This window comes from Ooceraea biroi, chromosome 3 (assembly GCF_003672135.1).
Source record: "Ooceraea biroi isolate clonal line C1 chromosome 3, Obir_v5.4, whole genome shotgun sequence".
Lineage (NCBI taxonomy): Eukaryota > Metazoa > Arthropoda > Insecta > Hymenoptera > Formicidae > Ooceraea > Ooceraea biroi.
The window spans coordinates 2,462,665-2,482,102 of NC_039508.1; the positions used below are offsets into that span (position 1 = coordinate 2,462,665).

Consider the following 19,438-nt stretch of genomic DNA (forward strand, 5'->3'; position numbering starts at 1 on the left):
TATCCCCGTGAGCTTTCAATATCGGTAAACGTGCGGAACGATGTTATTAGCTGGCAGAAAATTCAATAGCCCGCGATGCGCGACACGGCGAAAATCAGGCTAGATAAAAATCTTTATGAGAGTCACACTTTATGAGCAGCTCCGTGAAAAGTGTCCCCGAAATTGCGCGAGACTTCCCATGATACCTTACACTATAACGAGCTTTTAAAAATACTTTCACAAATGCCAGCTGACGTCTACGTGAAACATGTTGTACATTAACAGTCGCACAATGATTGTATAGGCTCGAAGATGAGGAGCAAAAGCAGTTATATACAACGTTCGTCGTGTAGAATCGCTCTTTTCGACGTCTATTTCTGTCCAGCGGGGACAGAGAAGATGAGAGACAGAGGAGTGAATTTTTAATGGAATTTATCGAACGTATTCCGATCTCGTGCGTAATTTCCAGGGCGCGCGCGTCGTGTCGGAAAATCAATCTGCGAACGAACTATGTCAGGCATTAACCTAGACTCGTATCGGCCGCATCCTCTCTTCGGGCTTGGACATTAATCGATTCCACACAATCCTTCCACGCGGCCGAGAGCCGCCAGCTGGATTGTATACGCGCGCATGATGCAGACGCGAATGCTCGTCCACCCACGTTGACACGGCCGCGTACGTGACGGGGGTGGTAGCGGGCGCTCACGTTACCACCCCGCATTATGCGAGCTATAACGTGGCGAGGTTCCGCTTTAAGGGAGATTTACCCTGTTTGCCGAAGATGCTGGGCGAAGCGGTACATATACCATCGGCAACACGACGTATCCAACGTAACGCCTTTCGCACGTGCCCATCGAACGGAACGTCTTCGACGTTGTCTTCGACACGTCGTTCATCACGCAACTGCGTGAAGAACATTTTCCCCTTCGCGTCGAGCGTATGCCAGCAATCTCGTCCGTCCATCTCGTTGATATCTTCGTTGCAGCCGTCTTCCCGATGCCTCATACTGTCGATGTAAAGTCGTCGTTGTCGACGAGTGGTCGTTTCGATAGCGTTTGCAAGTTTTAGAGGATTTCAGTTTCTCTGGTGAAACGTAGTGACATCGTGGGCGGCGATTTAAATGGATCATTTATCGCGGCACGCTGTATTCGCAGTACGTTCTGTTCCATTATGCCACGCTATTGTGCTGCACACGTCGGGTTACTCCGCTCTCGAGGTTCCGCGGCTCTTTCGCGTTTAATTAACCCGGTGTCGGTGTTCGCGAGAGATGGTCGGGTTTCGGGCCGGGATCGGAAAAGCCTGCTGGCAAGCACGGACCTGGCCGTAGCTCGTTATGCCTGAATTTGCTTTGGCAATCACTCGTCCCTTCATCCGTCACGAGAATCAGAAAGAGAGCGAAGACAACGAGAAGCCATGAAGAACCACCCCCGCGCTTCGTTACGTCGGCTAGCTTATCACGTTGCCCGTTTTAATTAAATGGATCTACGGATCATCACGCGCGTGCATGTTTCTACAAAGTACCGCGCATCGAATTATTTCCGAGCCGCAGCCGTTTGCCAGATCTCACGCGCGGATCCGCCGCGGCAACGTTAATAAATAAAGCTTAATAAATGCACAAGGCTGATACGAGCTAAAAACGACGTACAGCATTCCGCGTGGAGGATGCACCACTCGCGCAGGTAACGCGCAAATTGCACTCGGTACACGCGGAAGGTCCTGCCAACTCTCGAGACGCAGCCGTTATTTCATCACGAGTCGCGAAATTATTTTCGCGGCTCTCCTCGTGCTCGAGAGATGTTCGTCTCGAGGGAAACCTGAGCGGGACAGCAAAAGTGCCTCGACACCGGCAGAAGTCGAGAGCGGCCACGATGGCTTTGAATTCGAAAGGCAAGGAAAAAATCTCTGAAACTGCAGCGTTTCGTCGTTGCTTGCGGCGTTCAAGCCGGCCAGGTTCATCTTCCTGCTTGGTTCGTTCGATTCGCTTCCTCTTTCGCTCGCATTTTCTCTCTTTTTCTCTTTTTGACAAAGGTACATTCTGGTATTTGTTATAAATTCGCTCACGGCAAGTAGAGCAAAAAGTGCTTGTGAAACTATTCAATTCTTTCTGACAGCGTTTTCAGCGAGGGCTTATTGTTAGTTAAGCGAATCATTTCGGAACATTAATACCATATTTCAAAAAGAAGAACCTTGCTTGCAAGAGTGATTTGGATTAGATTCACGGGCGACTTTCTCAGTATTCTCGTGGCGGCCACGTAATTATATTTCGGTATCTGTCTCGACGCGAGATTCACGCCGTGCCGTTTAATCCGGAAACGTTGAACTTACCGTAATTTATCGGAAACGTTCCGCGCATCTCGCCACGACGATGATCGTAAAATTCCGCTGGGATCTCCCCGGTCTCATTTCGCTAAGCGTCAAGGATCAGCCAAAAATACGATGACACGGGTGTTGAATTTACGGTGTCGTACGGTCACATAACGGCGATCGTCTTCGAACGAGCGCGATCCCCAGTACCCGCTGTACGTGATAGAAATACGGGAGAACATCCTAAGGGCTCTTCGTGGCCAGAGAGTAGGAGTGCTATAGCAGCATAAACTGCCACCGGTACTGACGGCCGTTGTACTTACAAAGTTGCTTAAGCTAATTGCGAGAGCTGCCCGGGGAATTTGACTAGCATAATAGCGCGCTGCAGGGAAACGTTTAGTACGATACGGTCGTTCGTCGTGGACGCCCAAACTGCGCGAATCGACGTAACACGATAAATTAATTAACGGGACACAGGTGGCTCGGAGAACTCGCTTGATAAAAGATCGAGAAGCACTTCCATGGTCGCGTTGAAGCGCGACTCGTTCTCCCTTGACGATGCTGCATATTCGACGACGTTACAAGGATTGAACAGGAACGCTGCTCACGCGGACGCTCCTTGTCGCTCGGACGAGAGGATATTAACAAGAGGGATACCGTGAATATTCAACGGTGATTCTCGAGCGCCCTGTGCAAATGAACGCGCGTATGCCAAGAAGACGCTTGCTGCACGGGATCGCGAGGCGAGACGAGCTTTCGCCGATGCCGGCTCGCTGTAACTTAAATTGTCAAGCTGCGTCCCCGGCGTGTTTCATCGCCGAGCGGAAGATTTATATGATCGCGAAATAATCACGGCCGAAATAGCTCCGAGCTGCCTAGTAGCGAGCTTGCATTCCGGCTCGATGGCGAATCTTCCCCAGGAGATGTTCTCCTCTCTTCTCTCATGAACCCGCAAATAATCGCGATTGTTTTCGGACTCTCCTCTCGTCGCGTCAGCTAAATTCTCACTATTTTTTTTTATTCCTTCCACCTCGTCGTGAATGTCGTGCGGACGTGAAGGTGTACCGGCGCGCGGTGATGCGATACGCTTAGTTAAGCTGTGCATTGTAACGAGCGAGAAATATCCTTTCACCTCGTAGAAATATTCGAGATAATATCCATTGGAGTTTCGAAAATGTTAAGGCTGCAGCGTGAGGCGAGATACAGCGTGGATTACCGTGTTCGAACAATGCTTTTTGTATTATTGCCCCAAGCGACATTAGTAACAAATATATTTACGTCATATTGTATCGCGTCAATATTTTTCAACATGCTACATTATTTCGTAGAACTGTTCGTGTCGTAAACAGTGTTTTAATATTGCACAACGGGGAAGCATTTAGTGCTCTATGTATGCAGACTGCAACACGCTGGGAGATACGAGTTATCCTCCCGCGTAGCCCTGCGCTTTTAAACGTATCCCTTTATGTTATACAACATTCAGGAAAACTCGCTCGGCACCGGGGCACTCCGTTCTAAGCGAAGCCGACGAAAGTGCGAGGGCACATCCCATTTTCCGTTACGTTCTTGACGTTTATAGTTTCACGTGGTTGCAACTGCCGTTATCGATGGCGCCAGTTAACGAAGATGTAGCCTGCTGCTCCCTCTCTTCCTCCTCCACGACGGGGGTGTTTCATCGCTATGTAGGTCAACCGCTGCTCTGCAACGAACGTCCCGGGGTTACGACCGGGGGTTACATTCGTACGTGGCCGGATCTCTTAATAAAGGAATCGCGTGTCAGCCTCCAATCTCTCGCGGATGCGAGATCGGATATGCCGCCTGCAGATGCGACTTGCACGCGCATCATTGGTGATAACGATAACGTCATCGGAAAACGTTGGCACCCCACACACACACCCCAACCAATTGCTTGCGATTCTTTCATTAGTGCAAGTCGAGCGATTTACCTGGCGATTCCCTCAAGAGGCATTAAGCCGCGGCGTCGGGATGTCAATGACGCTCCCCCGCAAATTCTGGCGTCTCGCGCGGGGTGAGTCTAGAGTACTCGCGACATCGTTTACCGGAAGTACGGCAGGCGGGATATCGTCGACGGCGACGATACCCTCGGAAAAGTGGCTCGCGCCCGCGCGCGCGGTTTCCGCCGCGTTTACGTGGCGTGGAACACCGTGTTTTCCCTCGCGGTGGCATTACTTGCCATCGTCACAGCGCGAGCGCTCGGTAAAGGGGCGCGCGGGGTGAGCCAGGGGGTGAGTTTATGCACCACTCCGTGGTAGCGGCGTAAACAGCAAGCGGATCGATTTATATGCGGCTAAGTAAGTGCATTTTATGCACCGCTTCACAGCCGAGACCGTCGCCGTAGCCTTGCACAGTCGGCTACTTCGTTTAGCGAACACACTGTATAGAGTCTGCCACGTTTTTCTTTCTTCCCCCTCGGATGTTGCCCGTGAAACGTCGCGTCGACTTGTACGTGCTCGTACCCGCTCGCGGAGGCCAAAGAGGTTTATGTATTCGGTCTGCCTGCACGTTACGTCTATTTGACCTATATCAGGCGTCGTAAATATGACAGTTAAACGTGTGCAGATAAAAGAGAGATATATTTGCCGGCAGGCTGAGAGAGGAGGGAGAAAGAAAGGGCCCGACGAAAAATGTACATGGGAAATATGGCGAGAAATGTGACGACCGATTCAGACCGCAGGTACATCCGTCGTGACGCACACATAGTACGAGCGTTTTTGTAAGACAATGACATCCGTCCTGCAATGTCCGTGATATAAGAGCCGTGTTACGTTCACGCGAAAAAATAGCCCTCCGATGCGTTAGTGTCGACGAGCCGTAAATTTCGCAGACTGAATAAATTGCACGTGATGTTCGCGCCGAGAGAAAGGGTGGAGGGTGACGGATTTTTAAAAGCGGGTACCGGACAATCTACGGCGACTGGACATGCTCCCCTATTGTTGGAGAGGAAACGCAAGCGCTTATCGATAATGAACGGGAGCGCGCGGCGAAATCCGCTTTAGCGCCGCGAGATGAGCAGATTATTAACTGCAAACGCGGAAACCGATTATTAAACCGCCCGTGCGAGTGGAAGCCACTACTATGCCACTGCTTAATCGGATTATAATAAAAACGCGATGCAGCCGGCGTGGCGACGATGACGGTGGTGACTTCATCGCTCGCGCGTCTCGTGCGATCCTGATCAAGTATGTGATCGAGATAACGTCTCGTTAATCATCGCAACGAGAAAAAAAGAAATGTCGCGACAGGAGCCTGATTCCATGACAATCTGGCGCTGCTCTGATCTCGCATCAATCTCCAGGAAGCTCCATCCAGCTTCGCCACTGGAAATATGGCGGCGGACCATTGAAGGATTGTCGTGAAATTTCCTGTATCGCCGAAAATGCCTTGCCTTATCCTTGGCGAATCGGGGAAACTCCTTAGCCAGGAGGAAGATGAATTTCCGGGATAATATTGGAACGCTTCGCATAAGCGGGGCGGTAGTGGATCGGCATTCGATCAAGGTCCACATCGGCTGCTTGCGCCGGTAGTGGCTGGCTCGTGTCCTCCACGTCTCACGTTAACTGCTCTTCGGTGTGTCGTCGGCGATGTTAATTCATGCTTACTCAGCGGCGATCCTTGTCGCTGCGAATATCCGTTTAATTCACTTTGCCGACCGCAAATCGCCTCGGCTGTCTCTCACTTGGCAGACACACAGTGGAACAGTGCGTGGTCGCCTTTGAAGCACCTCTCAGACGAGTCTGTTTCTCTCTCTCTATCTCTCTTATTTTCTCTCTATCTCGCTGCGCGCGAGGACGCGAGTTCGTTAAACACACGCGGATATTCGAATTGATGGTCTCGGAAGTTTCGTCAAAGTTGGATGGATATTAATTCGCGGCAAAAGGATACAGTGCCGAGACTGACGCTTCGAGTATTCTCTCTCTTTCTCTTTCTTGGTCTCCCTCTCTTTCTTTCTTGGCAACTTTCTTGAAAAACGATAACAGGTATCGTGTAACCGTGCCAGATATTTTGCGCCGATTGCGCCATTCTGTAAAACGTGACGACGACAACGACGACGACGGTGTACAAGTATTATGCGAGCGCGCAACGTCGGCAAATACGTCCACATCGATCCGCTCCAATGACGCACGTGATTTAAATAATTAGATCAGGATTGTGAATACGGTATGCGTACGCGGGATATACTACGTCCTATAAGCTCCGGCTTCCGGTGAAAATTCGGTTGGTTCACCTGGCGCGTGACACAAAAGCCAAGTCAATAAAGTAGCACGTAACATTGCCCGGTCGTGCCGAAATTACGTTCTTGCTTTGCTCGTGCCGCACCCCGTAGTATCTGCATGGCGAATAATTAACGCGACGCGGAGAGTGAAACAGAGAGAGAGAGAGAGAGAGTAAGGAGGAAAGGGAGGAAGGGAGAGCTGGACTAAGTCGATACATTCGGGAATTGTTTGAAATATTCAGATGCGGTTTGCGGCGTACGCCAGCGCTGTCCGCTTGCTGAAATTACTTCTCGCTGCAGTCCCAAGACGCTTTCCGCTATATCCACCACGAAAAATAGGGCATCGGAACGGAAATCGGGAACGGGAATCGAGGAATGAGAACGAGGGATCAGAAGATCCAAAAATCAACCGCGTGGCGATCGGAAACTTCGCGCAATTCTCTTTAAAGATCCAGTTTTGTCCAGCGTTCATGGAATTTCCAGCTTTTGTGCGGCAAACAGAATCGATGATCTTTTTCCAAAGAAAGAGAGAGAGAGAGAGCACCAGTAGACTGCGATGTGAAAACTCTACAGGATAAAGTTTCTTCTTTTCTTCGCGTTCCTCGCAGTTCGAAGTACGATCGATCGTATCGCGAGTGCAACTTCTCAATTAACGCTCGCGAATCCTCGCGATTTCTCAGACACGATCTCGCCTGCGCACTTCCCGCGGTCGAGATCGGTTGTTAAACATCCATGAGATTTATCGTCGGCGTTTATGGGGAACGTTATGGGGTCTCGCAACTGATGGAACCAGCCATCACCGTCGCGTTTCCGCGCGTTGATTTCAGGCAAGTTCGTTCATGCAAGCTCACTCGCGCCTCCACCGCTCCAGGTCGTGTTCCATTTATTCGCCTTTTACGACGGGTCGTTTCGCCCCTACCGGTCTGTTGTACATTAATACGTTTTTAGTTTCATTATTCTCGCGGTATCCATCTATTCTTTCGTCGTCGGAGTGCTGTCCCTGTGCTTTAACGCGGTGTCCCAGTTTTTCTGGACCGAGCCGGTATTAGCGCGAGATACATCGTAGCGCGTTAAACAAAAAATGCCGATGTTATTCGTCGGCGTTTGCCTTTGCTCCATGATAATATTTTATGTAAACGCTGAAATACAGTCTCCCTGTTTCTCTCTCTCTCTATCTCTCGCTCCGCGAAAGCGGGGAAGCGCTTCACATCTTTTTCCGTTAAAAATTTTATAAAATCCAGACGAGAATAGAGTCATTCGCGATGCTGACCATGCTGCTGCAATATTGCACCCGGAGATCTATGCAAGAATATTATTTAATAACGTGTCGTGGGAGGTCCTTTGCTCCTGCCGCTACTATCACAACGCGATACAAATCTTGAATGTGAAATATACAGCCCCCGCAATCTCTCATTGGATCCCGCGCTTTTAGAACCGACTGTAAAGCCGGAATATAGATCGCTTTTTTACTTGATTACACAACAGACGGCTGCACTGTGCGCGGCGCATAGTTGGAGAACAGCTTTATTGGTGTGCATCGCTGCAACGAACGGTATCGGAAAATGTTGCGAAAGCGCCCGCCGTAACGTACTGCAAGCGGTGAATAATAAAAATAGTTGATAGTCATAAGCTACAATGTTATTCCGGCGCGCACGTATTCAGACCTTCCACGCTGGACGGCGGGAAACTAAGTTCCCCGAGTTGCAGTGTGTGTTTATGGACCTTCATTTATTGTCGTGCATAACAGTTTACCGTTCTCCAACGTGTCACACTTCCCTTCTGTCTCACGCCTTGCGATTGTCCATTTTTTATGTGTCCGCGAAGTGCTATCCTGATCTATCTCCGGTCCCTCGTATTATCAATCAATAGCCATTTTCAAGTTGTTCAAGTTATATCGACCATCGCTTTAGCGATTTCACCAGTGATATATACGGCGACGTGGCATTGAATTAAATAAACAATGGAAAATAAATTCTAGAGCGTCCTGTATTGTGATGCCGCTTCTGCGATCAACGAACAATGTTATATTTAAGACGTAATATTTAATTCTGGCAGTAGTGCGGCTTTTTGCTGGAGACAATGCGGAACTGGTAGCGTTAGGAACGAGCAACGCAAACGACGGACGATACCGCGGCAAAGTAACTCCGATGTACTTCAGGCTCTGGTCGCTAATAGTTCTCGGTTTCGAGAACTTGAAGTTTCTCAACATTTCCCGCCTTCGTCCCCTATCCGTTGCGACACGGGAGCGTAATTTCACTTTGAAACGTTCGCAAACAAGTTTACCGACTCTCGGGGGTCGCTAATGTCTATATATTCGGCGCAAGATGCGCTTTAATCGCGCTATATTAATCGCGCGCCGGCTAATTTCGTCTCCGTTTCAATGGCGCCTTTTATCTCGCATAATTCGATGCCTCGGGAGAGGCGTTTGTCGGCGCGTAGCGGCGAGTGTTACGTAATGTCCGCGGCGCGGAAAACTTTCCGACTAATTAGCCCTGATTTTCCTGTGCGAGAGGAAGAGTCGACCGTTCTAATCTGGATCTATCTTTTGCTTTCAGTATGCGGCGACATTCACGGACAGTTCTACGACCTGATGAAATTATTCGAGGTGGGCGGTCCACCCTCCTCGACCAAGTATCTCTTCCTCGGTGATTACGTTGACAGGGGTTATTTCAGTATCGAGGTGAGTACGTGAGAAGAAAAATGCATGTCGCCGAAGCACGGGCGCGCCTGGTACAGGCTCCGATAAATCGCCAGAATGGATGTTAACGTCGTTCGTAGCAATTAAGAGAGCTGGTCGCGCTGACATACGTCGACGCGACTGCACAAATAAATAACGTGAATCCAAGCGAAGATTTACGAGAAGACCGCTAAAATTGCTGCAAGGTATTTCGCGCACGAAGTAAGAAACAATATCGCGAAGAACCGTTTCGCTCGCTTCCTCGCTTCGCGCTCTCTTCGGGATCTTTCGTCTGCAGGTTTTTCGTCGGACGGTTTTTTATTTAAATGTAACTGCCCGGACATTCATCGCGATTCCCGTAAATATGCCTGGGATTTTCTCGCGTAAAGAATCTCCGCTTCGAGCGGAGAATGCGAGAGCCAAAAGGCGAAATGCTCGGCGGAATGTGCACGTAGAATACATTGCCTGAAGGAGGAGAGGAGGGGTGTTGCGTTCGTTCTCGAAGTAAATTTCGGCGTTCGCGCGAATAATCAACTTCCATCCGAAGCGAGCGGTCTATTTTGCGAGATAAAATTTCGTCACGGGCGAATACGCTTCGTGTCGAGTGTAATGCAATATTCCACCCCGCCACCGAGACAAGAAAATGCGCTCGCGAGGAGCTCGGGGTGGCGAACGGCATCCCGAGTGGTGCTTCTCTCGCGATGCTGCTTCTCTTTCTCTCTCGCACGCGCGACTCGAGGAATTTTTACGCCGTAAGATAACGAAGAGTTGCTTTTTGCGAATTCCGTAATAGTAACCAGAAGGCACACAGGGGGCGAAACTGCAAAGTTTTAGTGCGATCGTGCTAAACCGCGCGATACATGGAATGAAATTTCGCAGCAGCGCAACGACGCGTATCAGATATCCCGAGAGGAAGATGCCATTTCAGTACCCTATTTTTAAACGAAGCCGATGGTACTACAAGTTCAATATCGATCGTAGAGCTCCTGAATATTTTGACGACGCTACATCCTTCCTATACGATTCATTGGTAGCTTCATCTCGCTCGTGTGTGCAGAGGTACTCGCTAGATGACGGTATCGTACTCACGAATGTATTGAAAATGAAAATTAATTAAAAAATGTCACATAAAGTGGTTGGCGATTGGTTATACTGTTGACACACCCACGCGCACACAGAGTGAGAAAGAGAGAGAGAGAGAGAGGAAGAGAAACGGGATTTAAAGCACGATGAATATTCGTAAAATGTGAGTTCCGTCTGTCAGCGAGAAGCATCCGGCTTTACGCGGCAGACTTTTCCGCCGAGTGCAAAAATTTGCGGAAGAAATAGGGGACAATCCAATATTGCATGTGGCATTACACGTGGTGCGGTGCGCGTATCAAGGTTTAAATATATTCTCCGCGAAGTACGTCTTGCGTCGCGCGGCACACGCGAGGTGGCTCCTTTTAAGAAAATCTCTTGATATATTCCGCGGTTGCCGTTCTTCAGATCGGGGATGCGTCTTCGCCGGATTCTGAATAATGCACGACGCAGCATGTCGTCGTTGCGGTGCGCGCATAGATGCCTCAGATTTATAACGCGTGAGTATGCCAACGGTTTAAAACCGTACGTGAGCCGCTGTTTCCAATCAAACTGATGGACCGCACTTGAAAGCGTGCCTCTCCCGCTTGGCGTACCCTAGAAATCGATTGATACACAGGGGAACGAGCCCGAGGCGATGTTGGAGACTCGACCGGCGTTCAAATGCTACCCTCTTTGTTCGAATTGAAGTTGTAGTCTCCGAGGTGGAAGTCCTTATTACCGTAAATATTAATGATCCTTTAATTAGCGCATCGCATTCGCGTGTTTCCCTTTCTATTCTCATTAACTCCATCCCCACGGGAAATGTCCACGGAGATGGAATCATTTTTGAGGAATTGTCCGCCCGCTCCGAGCGTGCGGCAACTCTATATTTTCTCGGCGCGAGGAAATAACGGCGGGATTTCTCGGAGCGAGCGACGGTGTCTTTCTTCCTCCAGGGGGGATAATTTCGTCGATGCGCGCGAGCAGATGCGGGTTCGATTGTATTTACGATTCTCAGTGTACACCACGACGTCGAGAGCCGATCTATCCGCAAGAGACACGAAAGAGGAAGCGGAGAAACGCGCGCGCGCTCGCTCACTTTTCTTATTTTACGACACAATGCTCGAGAGCAACGGATCTCTCGCGGAGAAAATGGACCGTCTCCGTCTCCTCTCTGCCCCTGAGTAAATGACATTATAAATCGGTCGCGGAGCTACGTGTGCTCCCATATGAAAGGAGTTTCTGTCGCACGCGGCTGCTCCGCTCGGAAAATGCTCGATCCTTCAAGGATGGCTCGCGCGGAGAACGCAGCTCGAGGATGCTGTATCCTCGTAAGAGTGGAAGAGCACGCGTTTGCAAATATCATGATGTACGTGCATCAGTCTCCCTCTCCTTCCCACCCTTTCCTTTCTATGTTTTTGTGCGTACGTGGTAGCGACACGTCGGATCTCCGTGAAATCGATACTCTCTGTCTGCAATATACGCTTCGACAGCTTCACCGCAGATCCGAAGCCTTTTCTCTGACAGCATCACGTTCAACGGGAACCTTCACGTCTGATCATGTGAAAGGAGCATGCCGGGAAGCGGGGAACGCGATGGGAAAATAAAAGGAGAATCCAAGGATTTAAAGAGGACGCTCACGGATTCGATCCGGCATGATTGTCCGTCTGCAAATTTTATCCCGTGCACTCTCGAAAACCACATTCTCCTTTCGTGGCGAATTCTGTCGAATTCTCTCGGCTAATGCGCCGTATTAAAGGGTATCCCTTGTAAAGGGATATTTCGGAACTCCGGAAGATCGAATACGAAAATAGGTGAATCTGTGTGCCGCAATTAAGGCGGGAGAGTCGATAATCCCCAAAATCCTCGAGAAATTCTTGAAGGAGTGTTTGATGAAGACCGAAGTTTCGTCCTTAACAGTCAGGCACTTTGCACCTTCGTCGCGTAAGAAGGAAATGACGTCCGATCGCGGAGGGTGCGATGCAGGAACGCTCACGAGCGGACCGCGACAGAATCCGAAGGCCGATACGACGGCCGAGTGCGTTATTTCATTACAATGCCAATGAGGGCCCTCGCGTGTAATTATAGCGGCAAGGCGGGCTGGAGCGAGCGAGCGAGCGGGCGGGCAATCGCTCCGTTGACTTCGCAAAGGGACAGCAGTGGAAGGGCCGCGGGGGGTGCGTGGAGGACGACGGTAGACAACGGTGGTCGATCGGGTCAGCGGGGAGAAAATAATTGACCTCGAAGTCTAAGAAAAAAATTTCCGCCGTGGCTTTTATGGCCAAGCAGGCAGGCAAGCCGGCAGGCAGGAGGATTTATTCCGCGAAGCGACGTCATGCAAAATCGAAAAAACCGTATCGATATCCAGCGTGCTATCATCGATATCCGCACGACATGATTCGTTGAGACGCGGGAGAAAAATATCCTATATATCCGAACGTGCGACATTTCTTTCCCGCCGTCTCCAAGCCGCAGCTCGATATCGGTACTTCCATGGTATTGATTCGATGCACAAAGGTTAAATGTTTCGGTCCAGCGCCTTCCAATCTGTCGCAGACACATCTGTCTCGGCTTACGTAAGGCCACGGTATCGGGATGTTATTTCGATCATTTCTCTGTCCCCTCTTCTCCTCGATAATTACAGCCTCATGACGCTTGCTGCGAAAGAAGGCAAAGAGCGTTCGCTCCTCTCTGCCATCATCAGCGAGGGATTAATTTTCCGTAGGGCAACGAGATTATATTGTGCTGTTTTACATTTTAAATGCGCGCGGCGCAGGAAATTGCTAACGAACACGTGGCATCTGTAAGCGCTTTAATCCGCATTGTTCGTGCATAATTGAGTCTGTTGAAAACTGCCGCGCCCGCCCGTGGTTATTAAACAGTCGCGGACAACGGACGGCTGCTAGCCAACGTCGGCCGAGCAAAAGGTCCGACAAGATCACGTCCTATCCTATCTGAACCTTTCGCTCCCCTTTCGTCCACCCCCGAAACCGTATAATGGAGTCGTCATTGTGGCCGTCGCCACGTTCGTTCGCTAATTAGCGGAGACGCGAAATTTGCGCGAAATCCACCGTCCGCTCGTTAGCAACGGTCGTTGCAAATTTAATGCGGGTCAATGGTCCGCATGTTACAACGAATAATATTAATTACTGATGCATTCGCACGTAACGCGCCTTTACGTGCGCCGGCAACGGTCGGCCTCGTCAGTGAAAGCGTTAAACTTCGAGCCCGTTTGTGCCCTGCGATCGCGATCAATTATCACGGGCTACAAAGGGCTGGAAAGACACCCCATTTACTACCCTCCGCGAGGATACGTATTTTCTTATCGTTTCCGATAAGTCTCGTGCCGTTTATATGCTGCTACCATTTCTCTCTCTCTCTCTCCCCCCCCTCTCTCTCTTTCTCTCTCTCTTTCTCTCCCTGGCGTCGCACCGAGCAACCTCATCACGTACGCTAAATAACTTACGCCGAATTACCCCTTGTGTAACGCGCGTAATAGCTTCGCACAGCGTGCGGCCGTACGCAACTTGCAGCGGTTATTACGTGCGGTACGCTTTCATCGTTCAAAATGCGACGCGAAAACACAAGCGAGTCAAATGCGGTTTTTGACAGCTGATTCATTTCCGCGGGGTGACAAAAAAAAAGAAACCGAGACCGCTGAGATCTCCATTGCCAAAACGTGTGTTTCCCGCGTGCGTTCCGCTTCGCTCCGTTCCCCTCGGATCCGTTCTCCGTGCCGAATAACGCGTTTAATTGCAGAGAGGGTAGTTCTCGGGTACGTCCGAGCGTGCATCCCGCGGTAATCCGCCGACGCGTGCGTCGCGTTCACTCGAATTCTCGCTCGTCGACGCAAGTTCCGCAATTAAAGCGAGGAGATGCCGGTCATACCGGGGATCTCCGAGCCGATTGCAGCCGTTCAGCTTCGTCCGGGACGGATTATTTCGATTTAATTGGAGAATTTCGATATTGTCGATGCGGGACAATCGCCAGCTAGTTTAAATGCTTTTGTCGCCCTCGTTTCTTCGTGAAGTATCCTTCATCGCTTAAGCCGACATCATGCTCGTACTGTGCGACCACCTTGCCGGATCAGCCCGGCACTAATTGCTCATTGAAAGTTCTTTGATGTTCATAACTTGATGGGCAGTTTGTTAACAATTTATGTCCCCGTGGTTGCGGAGTATGTAAAATTGTAACATAATAATTTTAATTGTAATAAAATTAATTAATTGTAATATTATAAATTTACATAAGGAAATACGGCGTATCGAAAGCGCTTGAATAAAAGTTTTCTTTCTATTTCGAGGTGTGTTACATCGTCAGGTGTTGATCGTGAGTCAACTGGTACCTAAACTAATTACGAAATTGCGTTGGTGTTACGATTACACGCTGGCTTTAACTACCAGCTTCACAACTGTCTGCCACGTTTCTGTTTCAGTGCGTATTGTACCTGTGGGCGCTGAAGCTGTGCCATCCGACCACACTCTTCCTCCTCAGAGGTAACCACGAGTGCCGTCATCTCACGGAATACTTCACATTTAAGCAGGAATGTAAGTAAATTTCCCTCCAAAAGCCGCAAATTCTGCTGCAAAATCATAATACTGAAGAAATATTTTATCGGTGATCGATTGCTTGTGCAACAATAATTCTTCTTTTCTTTATAAATTTATTATACGTACGCGAGAGGCTGTGGGATTATTCGCTGGTTTTTCCTCTGATCTCGAGATCGAAATGTTCATTTCCCGCGTTGCATTTTTCACGTGTTCTAGCGCCGCCAGTGGTCAGGATCGCTTTGTTTCGCCTTGTAATAAGAAATTATTTCCTGTTTAATAATTCGCGACTTGGATTAAGGCTTTCGCCCCGTTAGTTACGGCGATGTTGGCTCGTAAGGTGGATTAGCGGGCTCCGTGCTGCGGCGGAATTTATGCGTCTCATCTACATCACGAGCTTCGGTGCCCAGCATATGCGCATGCCATAATTACAGGAGCTAATTAACAAAGCGCAGCTTTCGGGAAAGAACCGAAAACTAGGGCAAAGTATGAAATCCAACGTATTGCAGATTTAAATGAAAAATATTTACGTACTATAACGCGACGGAACAGAGTTACAGTCTCGAATCTACGAGGATCGTTCATGTATCTATCTTTTTTTTTATTATTTAAAAAGCGTAATGTTTTATTGAATCCGAACTTGAATCGTTTTAACGTATTGGAATTTATGATACTAAAGAGTGTACGTATATAAATATCTAACAGGGAAACAGATTTGGACAATATTGGACAACACCGGCTTGTGTAAGCCTAAAACGCAAACAGTAATACGTACGGCCTTATCCCAGAAACTGATTACAGAGTACAAAGCTAAACCAACGCAGATTACTACTCTGTAGTACTTAATTCCCGACGGTTTAGCAAACTTGTCTAATTTATCAGATAGCGTTGACCCTGCGTTTGTCCCTTCGATCGTCCATCGTGTCCCACGCCCGATAAATTACAAGATTGCAAACAGCCGGACATCGTAACTACGTTTGTCGAAACGGCGAAACGCTCGCAAAACTCGTGACTCTTGTTCAAGTTTGCCGCTGGTGGATTCGGGATTTCATTAATCGCGTTCAGGTACATGTTACGTCGTTACACAAACAAGAGCGACATATGCTAGTTTTAAAAACTAAAAACAAGAAAAAGAAAAAATACTCTGTATCGTCAGGAAAAGCTCGTTTCCATGGATTCATCCTTGATATGGATGCACTCAATCGCGATCTCCGTGCAGTCGCAGAACGTCATCATCGAGGAACCGCATTCTGATCCCGGTTGTCACTGATCGTGATGCGTCGCTCTTGATCACGTTCTAAACGTTGTAAAGACAGCGGGGCAACCGCGGTCGGAGGCCCTCGCAAATACTCGCGGCAGGGTGACCTAGTAACGGACAATTTTCCGCGATCGATACACTTTTCCGCGAGACGCCCGGCTTCTGCTGCGCGGTGCTCTCGGGCTATCGAGTGCATCGCGCTTGAGCCCGATGTTTGGATGATGAATTCATCGAAAGGATGGAATACCTCGCGTCTAGTTGGATCAGCAGTTTGGTCCTTTATGACAATAATTCATCGCCTCGGTAAGGCGCAGGAAGTCGTTTACTTCGAGCGACTCTTCCTGAAGAGGGCGAAATCCTTGCACATTCGTATCATGTGCTCCCGAATCCTTGCGATTGATCATGTCTTGATCATATTTGATCATAGTATCATTGCTAAGTGTAATTTACGCTGTTTTGCGTTCTGAAATCCGCTCCGAGGATACTTTTACGTTGAACGCTTTATGTTATTCCATTGTATAATATTATATAATACTTTGCTGGGCTGGTACTTTTCGATCGCGGGTCGCCCTTAAACTTCGCGTTCGCAAGTCTGTTATTCAAAACAAGAATAATGCTCCTGCAGGATCCGTGCGAGAACAATGTCCATTTCTCGCCTGCGATATTTAAGGGGGGAGCCTGCTTTAGAACGTTGAAAATAAGGTATAATTTTACGAATTTTTTTAGAGAAACTATACAGCGGATCATTATAAAACTTTGATGCATTTATTAGTACATGTTTAAAGATAAAAAAAATTATTTTTTGATTTGAATATATCTCTTGTAGAGGTCGTCCTGGAGAAATCTTAGTGCAGCCGCGTCGCCGGCATTGCAAATTGGTGAGCATTCTTCTGCCTCCAAATTTCGTCTAAACTGAAAAATTGAAAAATGTTCTCGTTATTTATGAATTCCCATCGTCGATGAACCAAAGAGAGAAGAAAAAAGTTGAAAAGTGTCAAAATGGTGGAGCTTAGAACACAAAAGTACGATTTTTAGGCAAAGTTTTTGAACTTTTTCATGCAAAAATAATTGTTTAACTTAATGTTTTTATGAATATTAAAGGTTTATCGACGATGGGAATTCATAAATAACAAGAAAATATTTCAAGTTTTCAGTTTGGATGAAATTTGGAGGCAGGAGAATGCTCACCAATTTACAATGCCTCCAGGACGACCTCTACAGGCGATATATTCAAATAAAAAAATAATTTTTGTTATCTTTAAACATGTACTAATAAATGCATCAAAGTTTTATAATGATCCGCTGTATAGTTTCTCCAAAAACAATTCGTAAAATATACCTTATTTTCAGCGTTCTAAAGCAAGCTCCCCCCTTAAGAGAAACGCGAGTCGCGCTCGACGTAAACCCCCTCGCAACACGCATCACGATTGCGATTCTGCTTGCGTGTTTTAATAACTGCAGTAACCGCGAAAATTACAGCCGCTCGCCGCTTTAATCATCGTTTTAACGCGTTTTCGCTATTTCGCGCATTTATCGACGGCCCTTCGGCCAATGGGGGTGGCGTATCCTCTCGCGCGTATGTCGTTTTCTCCTTTCCTCTCTCTCTCTCTCTCTATGTATCACCTATTTACGCGGCCTAGTTAGCTCCCGCGCTATTAAACTGGCATTCACGTGCCGACCGATGAAGACAACTGTGATAATCTCTAGAGCGGTCTGAGCTTTTCCTTCTTCGCGATGCGAAGTCGCGCAGGAACAGAAACGCTGATTTCTTTCCATTTTTTAACGAAAGCGCAGCTCCGGAGGCGCAATAATTCTCAAAGCATAAAAAACATGCCGCTCAACATGCACCGTTTGCATTTATTTCTTATAGTACGTTAATGTTTGTGGAATCGGATTAATCTGAAAGGGCGGTCCTCTCTCTGCCTTTCCACGATTCTCGCGCTTGCGAATTTCATCTTCGTCTTCCGGTATCCGTCGTTATGTTTAAGCGCAATCACGAAAGGAAGAAAGAAATGTAAAACTGGAAAAGCTAGGTTGAAAGCACCGTGGCTTGCTTGCGGCAGCCACGGGAAAATTTACAACGTCCCGAATGCGCCCTACGTCGCGCGGTATAATAATAATTTCGCGGAAATGCACAACGAGTCGGGATAATGTATCGCGCCCCGGCAACCCCAGTCGCATTTTTCCCCCGTGTTTTTGCGATACGGTGCGCAACAATTTTTCCGCCAATCCGGGCAACAATGACGCGAGAAAAATGTAATGCGCTTAACCGTGACGTGCGTAGAGAAGTCCGATACCGATCCTATAAAAGATGAATGCGCGGTTGCTCCTTGCCGTCATATATCTCGTGTATCCCGAATACATCATTTTTACCACGATATCCGGCGTAATATACGACCGTAGGGGACGTAGCTTCGATTCCGCGTGGAGATCCTTCACGGGATATTAAAAACAAGATGAAGCTCAACGCAGGTGGAGACCGAGTTTAAATTCATTCCCAATCTTCGCGTTACTCGGATACGATTTTTCTCTCTTCCTCTTTTCCTTTCTTTCTGGTCTTCCTCGTCTTTCTTTTGGAACCGCATGCAGCCGCACTTTTCCCGCCTCTGTTTTGCCGCGAACAACTCTGGAGACTTAACGATCGCAGCTTCCGGCGAGCGTGCGAACGCTCGCTGGATCGAGCTCGAGAGAGAACGCGATTATATTCCGAGCGATCCTGTCGCTCTCGCGCTCCGCATTTCGAGCAAGAAACCGAGACGCGCTGGCTGCGCGCCAAGATCGCGCGAGGTGGTCTGTCGTTTCGAAATGGACTTCGCCGCCAAAAACGATCGTTTGCCCGCGAACAAGCGGGGGACAAGCGAGCGAGCGGACGCGCAATTAAATCGCCCGCGATTTCGCCGAAGCCATTTTCATCGCGCGGTAAATATCCACTGTCCGCGCGCTGCGGACTCGCGCGGAAATAAAACCCCGCTGTCGGGGGACCGAGAATCGAGTGCCGCCACCGCGCAGTTAGCGAGCTCCGCTCGATAACGTTCGCTTAAATCACTTGTCGAAATCCTTTCTCACTCAGCAGGGCTTCCCGGATCTTTGTCCAACATGTAGAAACGTGCCCACGCTTTTTCATATTATTTGCCGCTCTTTGTCCTCTGCGTTCAACACGCTCGAGTCGCAAAGGGGAAACTTTTTCTTCCGAGATACCAAGTGGTCTCTCTCTTTTTTTTCCCCTCTTTCTTTCGATGCATCTGTAATCGATTTGTTTTCAGTACTGTCTCGTGCCAACTGTAAGTGGATATATATGACCCACGATGTATGTATTGACGTCTCATTAATATTGTACCGTACGTTGTAGGCGTCAGTGTATCGCCGCGGTGATAAAC

General features: G+C 48.6%; 1 protein-coding gene across 13 annotated transcripts in view; it reads left to right on the forward strand.

Moving 5' to 3' along the window:
- LOC105281324 (serine/threonine-protein phosphatase 2B catalytic subunit 2) overlaps positions 1-19,438 on the forward strand; it is a 111,508-nt gene that overhangs the window by 55,991 nt on the left and 36,079 nt on the right. For all 13 annotated transcript variants that reach the window (XM_026968607.1, XM_026968608.1, XM_011342449.3 and 10 more), the window contains exons 3-4: positions 9,073-9,197; positions 14,692-14,803. In XM_026968607.1, the coding sequence (XP_026824408.1) occupies positions 9,073-9,197; positions 14,692-14,803 (237 nt within the window). The remainder of the gene's footprint in view (positions 1-9,072; positions 9,198-14,691; positions 14,804-19,438) is intronic.